The sequence below is a fragment of the Dermacentor albipictus genome, chromosome 6 (assembly GCF_038994185.2).
Source record: "Dermacentor albipictus isolate Rhodes 1998 colony chromosome 6, USDA_Dalb.pri_finalv2, whole genome shotgun sequence".
Classification (NCBI taxonomy): domain Eukaryota; kingdom Metazoa; phylum Arthropoda; class Arachnida; order Ixodida; family Ixodidae; genus Dermacentor; species Dermacentor albipictus.
Window position 1 is genome coordinate 54,796,430 of NC_091826.1, and position 19,668 is coordinate 54,816,097.

General features: G+C 50.3%; 1 protein-coding gene across 1 annotated transcript in view; it reads left to right on the forward strand.

The window, feature by feature from the left end:
* The first annotated feature begins 445 nt into the window (after nt 1-445).
* LOC135907797 (uncharacterized) overlaps nt 446-19,668 on the forward strand; it is a 90,487-nt gene continuing 71,264 nt past the window's right edge. Inside the window, exon 1 of the mRNA XM_065439542.1 lies at nt 446-844. Within this exon, the coding sequence (XP_065295614.1) occupies nt 766-844 (79 nt within the window). The 5' untranslated portion in view covers nt 446-765. The remainder of the gene's footprint in view (nt 845-19,668) is intronic.

A 19,668-nucleotide genomic window follows, 5' to 3' on the forward strand; every position in this document is an offset into this window, starting at 1 on the left:
GCTCTATTCCCGCTTCATCAATACCCTGCAGCGCCATGTATTCTAGCTCAGGCTCGCAGTAATCATGCAGCCGTATTCGCGCAGCTGTACGCGCGCATCGGAAAAGCCCGTGATTGGCCGGTGTCTCGGTCGTCGCGATTTTGTAAAGATCGTACAGACGCTGACTAATCACAAACTTAAGCGAAAAACAAAAGCGTGCATCTTGTCACTTATTGGCCGTGGAGCCAACCCCGCCGCCGCACACTGCGCGGTACTGCCGAGCGCGACCACATGACGCGCCAATGGCTTGCCTGGCTCCCTCTCCGGCAGATGGCGTCGGCTCCCGAGTCCCTTTAAAAGCCACCTGGAAATGGAGAGCGCGCGCCACACGACGGCGAAAGAGAGCAAGAGAGAAACAAAGAAGGAGAGAGAGAGAGCCAGGCCATAGTAGCCGACGTCCGTCGTCAAAGGCAGCGCTCACGCGGGGAGAGCTTTGTGTCCCGTGCGGCCGGCGCGCGCCGTACGCGTCTGGTCGCGCTCGGCGGAGAGAGCCGTTGGAGGAGGACGGAGCGCCGCGACGCGCCGCGCTCTCCCCGAAGCCAATACTCGCGGGCGGCGCGTGCTAGCTGCGCATTGACCGCCGCCGTGCGTGCGTGGCTCGCTGCGCTCCTTGTTGCTCTGGTGACGCGTCGTCGTCGTGAGCGTGTGTGCGCGCGCGCGCGTGGTTCGTGTGGTGGGACGCCCCGTGACAAGCGCGGCGGGCCCGGTGCACCATGTGAGGCGAGCATGCGTCTCGCCTTCGGAGCTCTGCTCGTCGTCGCCCTGTGGTCAACGTCGTCGTTGAGCGGACTGTCGTCGAGGCCAGGTGAGAAACCGCGCCGCTCTCTGGCCGTCGTTGCGCAAACGGTGCGTGTTCGGCTTCGCTTCCAAAGTTCTTGGAATCTCCCATCAGTCCCCCTCCCCCCTACTCTCTCTCTCTCTGTGACTCAGATCTCGCATGCAGCACCTGCGAGCTGTTGGTCGTTTAGCGTGCGTTTTCTTCCCCATATTCTGTCCCACTCTTCCTTCCTCAATCTTTTTCAACCTCCCACTTTCACCACCCATACGGCGAGCTAGAGGTGACCGCCCACCGAGAGACGTGTGTCGCCTCTTTCCTAAGAAACTGAAACTCAAGCTATGTGTGTGTTGTCAAATGTTTAGAACTCTCGCAGCCAGCGAATCCGCGGTGAGAGGCGGGACGACGCGCTGCGACGCGCGCGGTACACAAACGGGCCTCTGAAGCGTCATCTTTAGTGACGCTCGCCAAACGTAGCGTAACATGCGGCACGCGATGACTGAAGAAAAAAAAAAAAAGGAACCTTGAGACGTGGTTGGAGGCAATCGCGCTCCTGCGGTGACAACAGCGTGCTCCCTCGCCGTCAATGCCGAATCTCTGTGCTCGCATGCAGGGGACACTTCCGCTGCTCCACTGCAGCGCTTGTGATGCTGTCTCGCGCCCGCCTTTCCACTGCATGCAGGCGCTCGGTTCAGCGGGGAGGGAGGAAGGGGAGGGAGGGGACGCCCGTAGGGGATTGTTTTGCTGACAGGCGCGCGCGGTTGGGTGATCCAGTCTTGTGCACGTGCTTATATAACTCAAAAGATATAGCAACGCTACATTCGAGGACCGAAGCTGACTCATGGGTGCTGATGGTGCGGGCGGCCTGCATGCTCCAGCTTTTCCTTTAGCTTACGCGTTTCCTTTTTTTTTGTGTGTGTACACCAGGACAGATAGAGGAATGAGAGCACAAAAACGTGCAGAAGCGGGGGGCTCGAAGGTTCAAATTTTGTTCGTTGCATTCTGGAGCAAAGGTTCTGTCGTGTCGGGACAGGCCAAGGTCGTCTGTCGCGCGTGCTATTCTCGCAAGATTGAAGACGCGCCAACAGCTATGGAGACGACTGAAAGATTCAACTTTAATGGTGTTCCTGTGACGATAGAAAGTTTCGGGATTTGAGTGTTGACTGTGCGCGCGAGACACCCTGACGTGCTGTGTATGTATATTTTGCGCTGATATGTTTCAAATGCTGTTTTGGGCTTCGCGCGCAACAATGCTTGAACAACCGGTGAAGGCAAATTTCTCTCCTACAGCCCAAATTGAACCGTGTTCACTGGGACCACTACAGCCCGATGTGTCCACAAACTGTGTGTTTGCTGCATTGTAACCTACTGCAGCTTCGAGGGGCGGATTAGTCGGTAATGCGCTTCATGAAATTATAGTTAGTGAGACTTGAAAGACACAATAACTAGGTTGGCAGTCTGCTTCTGTTCGTATAGCGCTCTGCAGTCGACAGCTAGCTCACTTTATACAATTCTTCCTGCAGGTATACTCTCCGCATTCGGCCATGCAGCTAACAATGACTACCTATTTCACCTGTCACCGCTATCTGCCAAATATATAGGGGCTGTTCATGTGCACATCTTTAAATCTTCATTGTTTTGCAGCCTTATCTCCTTCGATTCGAGACAGCAGTGATTGTGCAGGTGAGCGCTCAGGCCTGAAGGAAGAACAACGTTTTCGGTGTACGCTCGACAACAACTATATGGGATGCTTTTCGCGCACCGAAATGTCAAGTTAACGCGTGATATTCCGAAATAAATTATCATCATCACCAACATGAGCGTGAGCAGTGCAAAAGTTGCATTCTTGCTCTCCCATCATGAGGACACGTTCAAAATCATTTCGCAGGGTTTCGCAGAACGTTGAGTTGATGCAGTCCAGCCCAAATGTAATGGGCTGTGATAGTTCGTAGGATAACCTCTGTGGGGCGCAGTTAAAGGATGCGTGTGCACGACAACAATTCTCACACGCTGCATCAGCTACAGACAGCCATTACCAAGTACACTTGCACAGATAACTACAGCAACCCTCCACCCAGTGTACAACAATAGGCGGCACAGCGTCGTTCGCAGACACGTCTTAAAACTGGTGTTGGCCATTCTCAGCATCTGCTGAAGTGATCGCTGCACTGCCATAGGTAGAGCTTCCAGCTTTAAGACCACCATTTCCACAGCGCAGCTACTATTCGTGCACCCCGTATCTCTTGGAAACGGACAATCGGTGCATGAAATAGTTGCGCAGCGTTGGCGTCTCCCGTATAACTCAAGCGCACGGAAATCGACCGCTCTCTTCATTGCCGTCGTATCACGCACTTTTTTGGTGATATCGGTCTTATATAAATAAAATGAAAGAAAAAAGAGGCGCTACCCCGCTATGCAACGGCTTCGGCAGCCGTACGGACGATAAGAGCAGGCGGCTGAAGGAATGCCGTCTCACCTATGCGTGCGAGCGGCAAATGTCCGAGGCGCCCCCGGCCTTTCCATTGTGTGACAGCACAATAACTCGTACAGAAAGGGCAATGCGTTTTCGTTTCTTTTTTTTTTCCCCAGTCTCCTCAACTCGGAACGCCTGCTGTCGTGGGGCTCGCGCGTTGTTATTGTATAGGGCGCCGGCGTGCGCCGTGTCTGGAGTTTGCGCGGGCTCCCAGGATGGAGCGCGGACCCTCGCTGGCGACCACGGTTCCTCGCTGTACGCGGTCGCGAACTCGGCCAAACATCCGTTGCAAAACATTCGCGTGTATCCCGAAGAGTGGAAACAACGGGAAGTGGGATAACGCAATTTTTTTTTATTATTGTAGGGTGATGACAGACATAATATATGTCGTCATGGCCGAGGAAGTCTCTTGTTTCGTGGACGAGGTTGACGTGGTTAGACCGGCATCACTATTTTGAGTGGGATTTTAGAAATGAAAGCATCAAAGCATGTTGGTGAATGCGCAAACCTCGAGCGCGGAGTGATAAAGGTGACCTTGGAAAGCTTTGGGAAAGGGCAGACGCAGCAGCCAAGAGGTAGTAGAGTGTTTTAGAATTAGCGCTCCAAAGTTGCTTAACGTACTCGTAGTGTAGAGTCAGCCAAAATGTTTATGCTAAGTCCTCAAGCTCGTCTTAGCGTCTTTTGCAAGGGAGGTGGCTGACGTGCGTTAACTTTGGGTACGCCATTTATAAAGGTCTCTAGCACCTTCGGCACTGTGCATCCTTAGGGTCCAAACTCGTCTCGGATTCTTTTACTTTTAGGCATGGCAGACAGCTGCTAATTTAGGTTCTGCCAAATATAGGAATCCCTGCTGACAAGGGTCTGTACTTAATTATATATATATATATATATATATATATAGATAGATATATAGATATATATGTAGAGAGAGAGAGAGAGAGAGAGAACATTTACGAGGCAAACGACGAAAAAGTAAGTTAAGTGTGGCTACCTGTGTGAACTGTGGGATTTCTTGCTTGGCGACGCATCGTCTAATCAGATCACCAGTGAGTTGAAAGCTGACTGTCATATTCTCCGCTCTTTGTGTCGTTCCTCTGGTGACGCGGATGCTAGTGAAGTAAAAACGGTCGAGGTCGCCGAGCAGCTCCAATAAACATTACGCCATTTGCTTGCCTAGGCATACGCTTGACGTTTAGCATCGCAGCCCAACAATTCGCACTGATGTAGCATAGGGAAACGGATATTTGGCCCTACACGCTATGGTAAACGCTTATGCATCTAAATTATACCGGGATTATCGCCACAGCATATGTTGGACATTCCTTTAAGGCCGACGCGAAGTGTCAAGGGCACACCACATCATCTAAGTTTCGAAAGTACATCAGTGCCCCGAAAGTACGTTGTCTAAAGCGGCGCAACAGCCCCAGTCGTCGTAGTGCCCCGGACTAAAGGTCTTCTACTCTCCAAACAAAGCACATTCGTTTTATTTAACGTCAGTACACAGTGTTTGAAGAGAAGTAAATGGCACTGATAAGTGGCACCGTCTCAAACCTTTAGCTCAACGTAATGTAACTTTGCAGCGTTGCGGCTTTATGTACACATTCATCTACACGAAGGTCAGAAATGCCATCTTCTATTTCTTTTCCGTTCGACTAAGCAAATAGTCGATCAATCAACACCCTCGCCTTCCACGAATGCACACGTTGCAGTCGCACCGCTCGCGCGAATTACGGACTATTACGCTCCGCACTGCGGTCGGTGCACCGGCGGGCCTGCAGTGTGCCGAAGTGGGCAATCTTCGAATTCGCGCCCATTCGCGCCCTCTGCAGTGCAAAAGAAGGACGAGCACTGCAATTACATAGCATTAACCTTGCGGACAGCGCGCCACTTTAGCAGAGCGCGTCAGTTGCCTTCCCTTCCACTGGAATATGCATGCAGCGTGTGCGAGCCCGTGAAATAGAGAGAGAGAGAGAGAGAATAGACGACAGCAAATGCAGGGAGGTTAACCAGACGCACGTCCGGTTTGCTACCCTGCACTGAGGGAAGGCTATGGGGACGAAGAAAGACGACAGGTTAAATAAAAAAAAATTTAAAAAAATAAAAACAAGGAAACAAAAACAAAATAAAAAAAATAAAAACAAGGACAACGCTTTCCTTTGCTCCACTAATCGCAAGCAGCTCGGAGCTTGACGTCTGCTGTCCGTCGTGTCTGGCACTGCTACCCTCTGCACTCAAAGTCAGCACCCTCTCCACAGCTGCGGTTATGCAACCACCTAGCCTCCACGTTTAAGAGGTCCTTCATGCCTGCATAGCATCCTCGGGGTACAGCTGTACGCCGCACCGATTTACATGCCCAGCGTGCTGCGTACCTTGTCCGCGAACGCCAACGAAATACGCAGGTGCGATCGACGACAGGTTCCGGAGACTACGATCCTTCTTTTCTTTTTTTCTTGGTTGCTCTCCCACGTCTCTCTCTGAGCTGTACGAACACTCCACTCTCGTATTCACCTCACGCCGGGGACCTCACGACGTCATTTCGATTTCCACGGCCGGTTCAAGGCGGTCACATGCGTAACCAACGCGGAATACGTGTTTTCGAAATGACACGCAGCACGTACATATCTCGGGGTCTTGCGGCACAGCGGCGTTCCTTGTGCCTGAGCAGCACTTTCGGTTCGTTCTGGCCAATGGGAGCTGTGTGAGTAGGTGTTTAACAGCGACGTCCTGGTTGCGTACCCCGATTGCGTGTATGGGGTCGATCACCGGGAAGCTTGGCTTTCTTGGAGTCAGCGGATAGGGAGGGATCCCCTTGGCACTCCTATGAATAGCCGCTGTTCGTTCGGACAGTCACTTCCAGTGCGGTATTTTCGCATCGCAAAACATAAGAAACAGAAAGGACCAAAGCATCACTACATTGCAATGCCAATTACAGACACCGTGATAGCCGTAGCCTTGATGGTCGAAATCCTGTGTCATCGTTCTGTCTGTGGTGTGGGCGTGGTCACGATTGACCACGTGGGCGCGCTGCCTTAAGTAGTCTTGTGCTTCGAGCTCCATGGATAGGAAACTTGGAGGAAGGCTTGGAATGGTCGGGGGCGGAACGGCTGCCTTTCTATGTCGGAGCAGTCTGATCACTAGGAAGCGCCATTATCACGTGACTGGTCGAGAAGGAACTGTCGTAAGAAGCGTTCATCTTGAAGCAGCAGGTCGCGCGAGCAGCAAGCGAAGTACATTGAGAAAATATCTTTATAGCATTCTATAACGTTCCATATTCTTTACAGCATTCCATAGCGTTCCACATTCACCTTACGGTGAAAATGGAACCGGATGTTGAAGCTGGTGTCAATACTGATGGATTGCGAAAGAAACCTATTATTTCGCCCTTTCTACAGCCCGAAATCTGACTTTTCTAAGTTTCACACGTCCTTATTTAGCTACGCGTATTGTACTTCTTTTTTTTTTCAGTTTACTCTCGTACCAGCCCGTTAGACTACTTTTGCGCAACAGCCGAAATGATGCACGAGCGTTAGCGTTATCTTACGGCAGACCGGCATGCGTCAACCTCGAATTGCTTTGCGTAGCAACGATCGCTGAAGTGCGTGGGATCTGCACGCACGCACGCACGCAAGCTCTACATTTAAGCCATGTGTGGACGGACGTGATGCCTGCGGATGGAAGGGCGCTTCACCGCCGCGGCGGTGAGTGGCGGTGGCTTATATTCCCAGTTAGAGTTGCTGTAAATGCATATTCGTAAATGCATATTGCTGCAGCATATTCATTAATTCTACTCCCAGTCAACCTTCCAGAAGCCTTGGAATTCAAAAAAGACGGAATGATTAAGTGCTCAGCACTTAATCATTCCGTAAGTAAGTTCCGATAAGTAAGAGACCATCAGACTATAGAAGGGAAAGAAAAAAGAAACCGAGAAGAGATTGATAGAACCGAAGTCATTGTAAGCGTAGCTAATGGTGCAATATACTGACAGAGGTTTTAAATACTAAAGAGAAAGTCGAGATCAGATAGACAAAAGGCTCGATAGGGATAGAGGTAGTAAAATCTATCAAGCAGTCTAGGTGACTATTTGTCCCCGCCCCGTTTCAAAAGGGATGTCAACCAATCAATCAATCAATCATTTATTGCCGTGCCCAGGAACAATAAAAAGTTTTTAGTGCTGGCGCATGCATAACCTAAAAAACAAAACGAAGAAGAAAACTGCAAGGAAATATAAGTAAAAAAAACATACAATAAAGAAACAATAATAAAAAAAGATCAGTGCATAAAATAAGGCGCCAGGTGAATATAAAAGAAAAAGGAGGAGAAGGACAGTTTAACAATTTGTGAAACTGTATGCCACAACAACGCAATGTTTGGAAAAGAACAGTGACAGCGAGTTATGAAAATATTTGAGATCTTGCAAATACGTGATCTAAGGTCGCAGTATTCTGTGGAGCGTTGAGTGTTGGTGGTGACAGACAGGAACACGGAAATGTCTATGTTCTCTGGTGATCTTCCCCGGAATACCAAACATGATGCAGCTGAGGAGTTCGGGGTAGGTGACGATACCGTTAAGGAGTTCGAAAGGAGACAGAAGGCCAGCGCGATTACGTAGGGAGCGAAGTGAAGGCAGTGGCAATAATCCAACGGTGCTAGAACAACGTCCAAGAGTCCGTGTTAGCAAAGCTGTGGTGATATATGCTTAGAAACGTTTTCTGGATCCCATCTATAATGTCAGTGTTGGATTTAGAAATGCCATTCCAGAGTATCGATAATAATAATAATAATAATAATAATAATGGTTAGGTCTAGTACTCAAAAACAGATATCTAATGAAGTAAATGGGACGACGGCGGCCGCATTGCTTAATTTTAAATGTCCGCATGAGTAACGCGGAAAGATGTGGGCTTGGCTCCCACTAGCGGCAAGTTATTGTCTCGTCCACTATACCTTCCTCGTTGTTCAGTTAAAAATACCAATTAAATCGAATATTTTAAATTCAATTCAATTTTGAACAAAGGAACAGCCGATTTCCCCCATGCTTCCTCTGGCTGCATTGCCTGCTGGTTTCAATCCATGAACGCACATTTTCGCCGTGCCACGATATCGAGTTAGCAGCAACATAACCGTATACAGCTTCGCACGGAAGCCCAGTGTAGACGGGTACGTCGGCCAAAGAAAGACGTTACAGACTACAGGAGTCAGTGGCCGTCGGTAATCGGATGTGGAAGCAACAGCAGCACCATGCAGGTGCGACAAGTGGCAGCGGTATGGTATATAGAAGCCCCGTTATGAAGAGAACGCGTATTTTTAGCAGAGCGGTGCGTGTTCTCATAAGTGCCCGTGATACCGTCGAGTGTATCGAACGTCAGTGTGTATGTGTGTGTGCGTGGGGGGGAGGGAGAGAGCGAGAGAGAGAGATGGAGAGAGAGAGGAGGTGGGCATGTGAGTGAGGGGAGGTGCCGAATAGTGGAGTGGTTGCCCGCTAGCGTGCTTACCGGTCACTCGAGCACCGTATATATAACGTGTTCGGAAATAGCGTGTCATGCGGTCCGTGTGCGTCGGACACTGCATCGTATACATCGGGAAACTGTCGCGTGTATCTCGTTTATTTGTTTTTTCTTATTACATTCTATACAGAATAAACTGAATGTGATGTGCGAGCGAGAAACGTGACGTTGCTTCATTTAAGAGCCTCACGCCACAGCGCTCGCGTAGCTAAAAGACGTCTTCACAGCGAGCCAGTGAGATCACCATTACGCATTAATTTGTGGCTATTGGAATGATTTAAGAAGCTGTAAGAGCGAATAGTGCGTCTAGTTTGTTTTGGTTGAGGCTGAACGTTGTATTATAGCTCAAAAAAAAAAAGAAAGACACGGACGAGCGAGTAGAGGACGACAGGACACACGCTATGGATTAACATATGTCCTGTCCCGGGGCGCTGTAACGTAAAACTATTCCAGACTGTTCCTATTCCATTTCTGCAATCAGCCCTTCACGATTGGTCAGATATTTCTCGGGTGACACTCGCTGCGCCTGTCTGTCACGCGACGTCATGGAAACCGCGAGAAGTCCCCATCTGATACGCCATGTGCACGCTGGTTATGCACGGTTAGACCGAAAAAAAATTCCGATTCTACGTCTTTTCAGGCATTCGCCCACCGATATTGGTCAATAGATTTTTCGGTTGCACCTACTTCGGCTGTCTTTCACGCGACGTGGCAAAACCGCAAAAGCTCACGCGTGAAAGTAACGTGCAAGCAATAAATATGCATTAATCTGACGAACAAAATGATTATTTGGAATATCTGGAGACCGCCCCCTTCCGAAAGGAATAAACGATGGCTGCCCACCGACCACTCTTACAATGGCTATACTCGGAGGTGCCGGGGATGATGGATTTATTTGCGTGTAATAACAATTTTCGCGTAGCAGTGTAGCACTGTCGAGCCACTGCGGCGTGTATGCGACATCATCTGCCAACTCACCTTCGCCGAATAATCGTTTTAGGGGCACTTTTAACGTTCCGTTTCACGCCGCCGCGATTTTTGACCAGCCAGCGTAAGCCAGGCAAGGGGAAGCGGACCAATCGCAGCTAACGTAAGTTATGCAAGGGAAAGCGGACCAGCTGCAGATGACGGCACCATCCTCCTAATCCGGTTATATCTAGTTCTGCTGCCCTATCTCTTCCCCACAGAAAGCCTCTCCCCTTCTGTGTGCTTCTTGCATCTTGTCAGCCAATAAGATAAAAAAGTCGATCAAGGTAGGCAGTGTTATTGCTTTGAAAGCAAACAAATGTGACCTCCTATAAGCGAGGAGAGTGTTTAATTGGGCTGTTCAAACAACGCTGCGGGTCACCGCCCGATGCTTGCGTTAGCGGTTTCCTAACTTTGACGTCAGGAGATTAGAATAAAAACAGTCTGGAATAGTTTTACGTTATAGGACCCCTGTTGTCCTTCGTACGTTCGTGTATATATACATCCACTATGCATAGCGGAAGAAGGCATGAACGAACGTGGGGATCTTGTCATGACAATGTTAATGCTTGAACAGCTAGCGGTACGGCATTCACTCTTGTTTAGCAAAAGGCACATTTTTATCGGCTGTCGGTGCATGCCGCTGACGAAGAGGTTAGCGCTGTTTGTGGGCTGCAAAATATTATAGACGTTTCTACGGAGAACAAATCTTTCTTGTTGAAAGTTCGCCAGCTGCCCGTAGAGCTGAATGTGTCAGATAAGTTGAGCAAGCCGTGGTGACAATATTGCGAACTATCAGTCGGGCAGGTGGCAACTTGCCTGCTATCATGTCTTCGTTCACTACATCAAGTCATGAAAAGAAAAGCGGTTTCCACGCGCTGGTCCCCGATATAGTGGCCGAGGAACACGTAAGTGAGCCGAGATGGCTTGTCGTTTACACGTTGATTTTCTCGGTGATCGCAATGGTTTCTTCTCTGTCTAAATCGTGCGGGCTTTCTGCGCTTGCGGCACTACGATTTTGTAGCGGTGCCTTTTTCGATCCTATTTCTTTTCGTGCTTCGTCAGTTGTCAGGGATGACGTTCCACCTGCGTTACTAGCGGGATCAGACGGCCGTGAACGGTGGCAAGATGACAAGAGTGGCATAGAATCGAGCGGAAGGCATCACTATACAATATCGCCAGCTTAGGTGTCGCACATCGCGATGTATGCACACATTGTAAGAACGTCTAACCATATAAATGGGGCCTGGCTGCCGGCACTCCGGCGACACGACTTCCCCGCACTGGCGCCCAGCGTGGAGCTCGAGCCCTCGACCACGAGATTAAAATGAACAAAAAAAAAATAACTGCGCGGACCCGTAAACGGGGACAGAAGCAGTGACGACACCACATCGCTGCTGTCTCCGTTTCCCTGTATGCGCAGTTTTTTTTTTGTTCGTCAAAGAATCACCAACACGCCCGAGTCTCTCTCCTAAGTTTTAGAGTCTCACGCTACTGGCCCCACGAACTTCGTATAAGGAAAACGTCTGGGTCGTTCCGGCGGGCTGCGACTGTTCAGGGCGGCCGCGTCACGACTTCGCATACTACGAATCGTGAATGTTTTCCCAGCCGTCCCGTGGTTGCCCGGTCGATGTGGATCCGTTGCCAGGACACCTCCTGCGGCACGTGCGCTGCAGCCAAACCTGTGTGGAACGCTCGGGCGGTCGAAGCGGACCGGCGGTGGCCCCTTTGCCGGAGAGGCCAGTGACACCGCCCGAGAGTCGCCCTTGACAGGCGCACGTCTTCCGGCCAGCGCCTCGACCGTGCTTGTCCATGTGGAGAGGGGATGCCTCCTCCCCCACCTGAGAGAGGAGAGGGTAAAGGTTGTGGGGGAGGGAAAGGGCGGCGTGGTTGTCTGTCCCGTGCCGTACTGTTCGAGTGCTTGTCCATAGGGAGAAGGGATGCCTCCTCCCCCACCTGAGAGAGGAGAGGGTAAAGTTTGTGGGGGAGGGAAAGGGGGGGGGCGTGGTTGTCTGTCCCGTGCCGTACTGTTCGGGGCCACCACGACGACGACAACTGGTCTGCGTGGGGCGGTCCGGCGGCGATTCGTCCCGAACCGCTGCGTCGCCGCGATCTCGTTCGCGCTGCGAGCGCGGTTTTTACGAGCTCGAGTTTGGGATCGCTTGGCTTGCCGTCCCCGTTACCTCTCTGAAACGACGCGCGTTGCTGAACCCCCCTTATCCACCCCGCCACTCTCCCGGCCTTAACAAGTCGCCGTCCGGCTCCGGGCCGATCAATAGGGGCCTGATTACGGTGGCAGCGACACAGGAAACAGCATGGCACAGACCCAAACACACGAACGCGCACACAGAAACACGCACGTACGCACGTACGCACGCACGCACGAACACACACGCACACACACACACACACACACACACACACACACACACACACACACGCACACAACAGAAACAGAGAGAGAACGCAAAATCCAGCGAACGTAAACATGCGCACGCGATCACCGCACTTAGGAGTTAAATGTCAGATCTTTCTTTTGAAGCAACCGTCGGCAACGTGGTGCTGAATAGAGCGCCAGTCGCATGGAGACAGAAAAATCTTCATATGCCACAGTCTAAATATAAAGTACAGGGATCGTACGACGTGGAGAGGCGGCCTCGTTTTCCACCGGGTTGGCGTGTGGGGAGGAGGGCGGGTGGTGTACGACATAGCTATTGCGCGGTTTTTACCCGATCCACGCAGTGACGCAAAACTACAGGAAAATCGGCGAAAAGTAACAAAGCGATAGCAGCATTTAGTGAAAAGTTGTGTATACATACATATTTGAGAGAGATGAACATAGCATCTGAAAACATTACTTCTTTTTTTCGTATTTGTTTCTAATTTTATGCGTGTGTTCTCTGATGTAGTTTCGGCCAAGTTGTCTTGTCTCTTCGATATTTATTTCGCATTGTAAGTTGTGTGTGGAACAAAACAACCATTCACAAGTTGTGAACAGCTCTCCGAAATTAGTTTGAGCACGTGCTCAATGGTCGCATTTGTCCTGGTTGTAGATTTTAGAAAACATAGACGACGGACAAACTGAAAGCCTGCTGCTGTTGTTGTAGTTGTTCTATAAAATAGGTAATGTCCAAATGGCAACCCTAGCGATGGCTCCATCGGAGTAACAGAAGTCAATACCGGAGGTGAAGCTCTTGCGTACTGCAAGTGCCGGAAGTAATTGCGGCATCCGGAAACACGTCATGGTCGCCATGCTTTGGACACCACCTATACTGAAAAAATCCACTCGTGAGCGGAGGCTTAGTAACGCAGGAAAAATGCAAAAAAAACGAAGGACCGGTGGCGATGACGCAGCTAATTTCCCGAACCCGATCGCTGTGACGTCATGGATACCCACGTCATCTGGTCGAGTTGCTTCTTTTTTTTTTACCGGTAAAACGAAACTTTGACCTTTATTCTTTTCATCTTCTAATTATCAACCTATTGCCGCGAAGTTCAGGAACATAGAGTTTTGAACTTCTGAAATAATACTTTATCGTTCTAAATTGATTTAGTGTTTCTGTTTATGGGGTCTCTTTAAAAAGTATTCTTTTTTGTTCTCTTTAGTTTTGAATTTGCGCTACCAATCACACACATTAGAGCTTTGATAACCTACGGGCTTCTTTCGCGAGAATGAGCAGAGTCCCGGGCCGCGGTCACAAACGACTTACTCTGTACACCATCTATCGTTGAACAACAGGCCGTTTGTTTGTTTGTTTGTTTGTTCGTTTGAGCGATTACATGCAACACGTAAAAGATCAAAATAAGTTTGTTATAGAGAAAAAAGAGTCTGCGACTGTATACGTTGGGAACACGCCATTTCTAATGGAAGTCAGAACCGGAACGCTGTGGTCTGTGTGAACAGACCTTATTACTTGCGAAGGCTCAAAAGGGTAAAGAAAAAGAAATGTTTGGTAGGCCTCGCAATGGAGAGTACGCAACAGTTATAGACCTCATAACAGATATGACTTCGGCACGGTTCCCGCCTTTTCAACCCTTTCCTGGGTAGTTCGGGTGAAGTGTGCGACCTCGATTTCAATCGGACAGGTGGGTGTGTGTGTGTGGGGGGGGGGGGGGGTGGCGGATGGGAAAGGAGGAGGAAAGTCTCAAGGATTCCGCAGAACCACGATATTTCATTTCCTTTCGGCGTGGCTGCCCCGATACACGGCGCCGACGCGCGGTATACCTTTGGCGTGCTCGACCTTCGCAATCGAAGACGACTCTATTGTTTGAAACCGCCGAGCGAAACGGTTTCACTTCGTCGCAACACGACCAAAAGCAACAGAAACAACAACAAGAGAAGAACAGGTGGTTGCAGGCTCCGGGAGCTTTATACCCTGGCGGCCGGCTACATAACCCAGCGGAAGCCATAAAATTGCGCACCACGGAAGGGCAGACCGGCGAGGGAGGGCTTACGTGTTACAACTGCAGCTGCGCGCACAGCGACGACTGTATACACGTATAATGCGCAACAGCTGCAACGCACGCTTGCACACTCTGCAAACTCGAGAAAGAAGTTGAAGCTACGCGTGATGTCATGCTTTAGCATAACTAGCTCCTGCATGCGGGATAAAAGCGGAACGCAGAGGAGCAGTTTTCTTTTCTGAGCGAAGGCTCTCTCCTGAGCAGGACCTACGCATAGCTTATGCATACAAGAAGCCGGACCCTGAAACGCTGTTTCCGCTCTCTTCGTTGCCGACTCGAGACTAAAAGCTTGTGCTCGCCTCGGTAAGACGAAAGGGATCACCGGGTCCCTAGCAGACCCGCGTATGTCGCCAACGCAATCTGCATGATTTACGAGAGAAATACCTGTATACCGGGAAGAGGAGCGAGCGTTTTTTTTTTTTCAAACGCCAGAGTGGGCGGCAGAAGTAGTACAGTCCGCGCGTTGCGCTATATTTCTCTGCGCCGCGACGGCAGGAGGCGGTTGTTGCTTGGGCGGCTATTCTAAGCAGCAGCGAAGGGACAAGACCCAATTCGCTCCCGCCGAGTTTGGCCTTTTTCTTTCTCCGGGCAAATCTCTACGCCGTATAGCGGGCGAGCACACAAGTTTTCACGCATGGTAGGCGCGCGATGACAGCTAAGGCTGTTGCGGGGCCAGCCGGCGGGGCGCGGTCTTTTTTCTTTTCTTTCTGCTCCGCCGAGGACAACGAAGTGTGGAAAAAAAGAAAGCAAGATGGCCGCGGAGAGAACAGACGCGGCGCAGACGACGAGAAAGAAGTGACCCCGCGCAGAACAGAAGGACTACAGGGTATCATAGCGAGGCGGCAAGTCAGTGGCATACCCGCCATCTTTGTGAGGGAAAAGCAAGCATGAGGCGCTGCCCTTAGATGTTCTGTTGTACGGCGCGCGCGCGGGTCCGCAGAATAAGCGAGGAAGACGCGTGTCCTGCGCTTCTTCGCGACCAGAAGAAACCCGTTCCGGCGCTTTTGTTTCCCGGTCAGGCCTGCCTGCCTACTTGTCTGCTTGCCCCGCGAGGAAAAAAAATGTCTCGCTTGGCTGCCGCTGCTAGCTGCGCGCCTCTGTTGCCGCGCCGAAGAAGAAGACGTTGCCTTCTTGTTGCACCCGTAGGGCGTGTTTGCGAAACGTCTCAAGCGCGCCAGGCAGTGGCGGCGAGTGGCACCTGGAGGCCCATTAAATATCGATACAACCGGAGGCGAATTCACGATTCACTCTCCGCTTGGCGCGGGCCGAGGTCCTATAGCGTTTCGAGCGCCTGTGGTGAGGGGGCGGGTTTGAAACAGCCGGGTAATTTTTTTTTTTTTGTGGTCCTAAACGTCTTTATAACGTCGCCGACGCGTGCATCTTGTCTTCCTGCTCCTTGTCGGAAGTCGAAAGATAAAAGTTATTTCGCGGGTATCCCGGAATGCATGGTGCAGATCGGGTCACCATCTTGTGTCGGTCGAGAGGGTTGGGAGCACTTGAACCACGAATTAGGAGGTCAAGTGCGTCTACTTGGGATATATCGTAGGCGACAGCTCGCCGGACAACAAAGGAATGATGATGATGACCGGGCAGGACGATTCGCATGTCACGGAACCACGCATCGAAGTCTGGGCGAGAGAACACCTGTTATTCTGCTGCGGCTACCTTCTTTCCCCCCCAAAAACAAGAGAGTGATGAACCCGGTAATCATGCACCAGAAAGTCTGCATGTCACAAAATTTCAAGTATACCTATCATTTACCGCTGCAAAATATTTGGCTAATACAGGCCCTGTGTTGCTCAAACAGTCGGGCTCATGAAATCCTCACCGGAGTCAACAATAACAACGTTGTTACAACAATGTAGTAATAACTATACAAGGTCAGTGTTCCCTGCAGTTGGGCGCTGGCATGTTAACAAGACTGAATCGGTATCAAAATTCGCTGCCTGGCCTCTCCATGCATAAGTACGCGTTCTGGTGTACGCCGTCAAATAATTGCTGCAAGAGGATGCTGAATCTCTTTGAGCACGTTCTCCTCTTCTCTGCAGAGGGAAAGTGTTACAACTCGAATTCATAAAAGTGCTCCGCCAATTTTTAATAAGGTCTCATTCTAGGTCGATACTTAACCTATCAGTCGATACGTATGTAAACAGTTATTGTCAGGCAACTTAATTGAAACAGCAGATGACACTATATATCGTCGTTCTTGCACTCTCATTCTTCGATCCCTGTCAGAAGTTGACATCACAAAAGTTGTGATGTTAGAACCACTCACACTGTTCTATCATCTTTCTTTCTTTATGTATTGTGTGCGAACAGCGTGACTTATGCGCAGAAACCATGTCCCCCGCTAGTGGTGTAAGTCACTTCAATACATAGTCTGAAAATAAGTCGAATTTCCATGCTCCCTGGTCTTAATCGATTGCACTAGGTATGCGCACCAGCCGCACAGAGCCCATCAAGAGCTAAGCCACACGCAGCAATATCTAATTCCACGGGTCTGATTCTAAGAACGTTTTCTCGACGAACCGTCTTATTGCGTTATTTTTCTGCATACCTCTGATCTTTCAAAGACTTCTGTCAACGCCTGCACGTGAATCCACAGCCACAATTGAGCCATTGCAAGTCGTGTTTGTATACACTCTTTTTTTTTTCTACAACCATTACTGTTATACATATATCTCAGTTGCACTGGGGCGCAGACTTCATGCCTGCATTCGTCTTCCGTGTTTGCGCAACGTTAATCTGTGGAACGCCGTTCACTGGCGATGTCACGACTATATATATGCCTGACTTGTCTTCCTTCGCTGATATACGCGCAGTGTCACTTCTGCCTCTGATAACAACGACAAACAGCGTCCTCGCCCCTGCATGCAGGCCCGGTCCTTGGGCACGTACGACCGTTTAGCCGACGCTTCGAGCATCTCATTGCTGTCCTGCCGAGAGATGCCGAGATGCCGCCGGCCGTCGAGGGCTTGCCAAGGCCGCCGCGCACACATCGCAGCACCCATGGCAGCTTCTTCTCTCATTTGTGATTTTATTTTTCTGCACCATCTTCACAGGGGTGGTGGGGGGGAAGGGGGTGCGAGAGCGTAGGACTATTCTTTCCAGAGCATCGCGTCGGAGAGCGCCTAACCGGGCTCTCCCGGATGGCTGGAAAGAATGCGTGCGGAGCACATCAACTCAGTAGACGCCTTGGGCGCTCGAAGAATCAACATCAAAACATAAAAGAAGAAAAGGAAGCTGAAGAGAGCAAGCAGAAACTGGAAGAGAAGATACGAACGGCTGATTCGAGTGGTGCATAGGGCCCACGAAGAAGAAAGGGGAGGTGAATTGAAGCAAGAAAAAACGTTCTAAAGCGGAAGTTCGACGTCTGCAGTAACCATATGGGAAGGCTCGCTATCAAGCTAAGGACGCGTCTTGGTGGAGAGCGCGTGTGTGGCCGGGGCGTGTTGTGCAGTATCGGTGGGGCACGGAGACTCTGTACAGGCGAGCATGCCGGGTCGTCTGGCGACCTGCATTGTGCCGGTCGTGTTCGCGTGTGCCCAGTGCATGTAGGGTTCTTCGCTTCCATTTTTTTTTTCAGTTTGTTTCTTGAAGGAAACTGCCACGGAACGTTGCTGCGTTGCGCCACTCCTCTTAACCATTACGGCCGAGGGGAACATGTACCGCTGACTCCAGACTGTTGCTAACTTCTTTGTTTCTCTATCTCTCTCTCTATCTCTCTGTCTATCTCTCTCGTAGACGAAAGAGTGTGTGATGAGAGAGTTATGACGGTCTGGTGGAGATGAGGACGACAACCGTTGGGAGCACTTGCCCGGTCGTTGCGCCCAAGCTAAGCACGCACCTAACCGCATCGTCTCGAACTCAAAAACGCTTATTTTGTTATCATTGTTCTTTTTCTTAAGATAAACGCCGCTTAGACGCAGGCGCTGCTTCGAACGTGTCCCATGAACTGTTTTTTATCGTTCCAAAGTGGAGCAGGCGTGTAACTTGACTGTAGTTTCGAACACATTGAAGATTCGCTGAATACGTACCCGTCCGGTAACCATTATCTGACCACGAGCTTCGGGAATGTTTTCCCTTCGAGATTAAGGCGTTAGCCGCCGACGCTGCTGATATTGTGCCCCGTAAACGCTTAGCTTTGTTCGTAAGTGCGGCAGGTGGTATCTCGACTGCAGATTCAATATGAGTAGTCTCCGAAGATCTCCCCTGTACGTTTTCCTTGGTAAATGTTAACCCGCCACGTGTTTCTACTGGATTCTTTCTTTCTTCAAGATAAAAAGTTTAGGTATACTGGAGCTGCTTATAGCGTGTCCCACAACAGCTTAGTTATTTTTCACAGGTACAGAAGGCACGTAACATGGCCGCAAATTTGAACTCACCTTAGAGTCTAGGAAGATATACCCGTATCCTTTCTCTTCGGTGACCGTTATCCAACCACGAGATTCTGGAATGTTTTCTGTTTTTAAATTTAAGTGAGCCTATTTGTCCCGTAACACCACACCTTGATCCTAAGTAGAACAGTCACTTAACTTGAGGGTAGTTTCGAGCGCTAATATAGTCCCGGACAATCCGTAGCCCACTTCCCTTCATTTCGCTAACGATTCTCTGAACGCGAACGTGCGCGCGGCGTGCTAGTCTTTGGCCACACTGTACGATATTCTACGTGCAAAGTATAAACATACAAAGTCGGTGTCTAGCTTTGCGCGGCACATTCTGTTGATTGAAAAGACCACGAGCTTCGCTATATACGCTAACGCCGCGCCACATTCACTTGGTTCGCGCTGCCCATATGCCTTTTTGTATATATGTATTTTTTTTTCTGTTTCGTTTGCTCAGCTATCTAGGTCGAGGTACAATCGTCCTGCGTCCTCTGAAATGCCGACTCATACGGGTTCTCCCGACCGCCGCGTGCGGTGTCCAGGGTTCCCTTTAGAGCGTGAAAATGGGTCGACCAAATGGATCTGACGTGAAGCGGTAATGATAAAAAAAAAAGAAAGGTGTACACGCCACGACCGCACGTATAGACGGCGCTGAGATGCAGTGTCAGATGACGTCTGCGCAGTGCACACCATTACGCTTGGGGTCAACAGCCGCCGCGCGGTGGCGCCAGCGTGGGTTGGTGTGCTCGGCGGCCGCCCTTCGCGCATGCTGGGAGGACGCGCGTACACTCACGATCTGGCATTCCCACATTCCCACAGTCGATCATCACCGGTATTTCCTCTTTTACGATGCACTGACTCTCAACCCGTTTCTTTTTGTTTAGTTTGGAACCCACTACTGTGCCACATATGGCTTCTCCCGCCGCGGCTCCGTTATCTCGAGAAGCACGAACTGGGTAGAGAAGAAAAGAAAAAAAATTCAGCGTGGGCTGCGCGTTTGCGCGCACTCGTTGCCCTCTAATCACCCGCGGAGACGCTAAACGCATGTCTGCCCGGACCAGT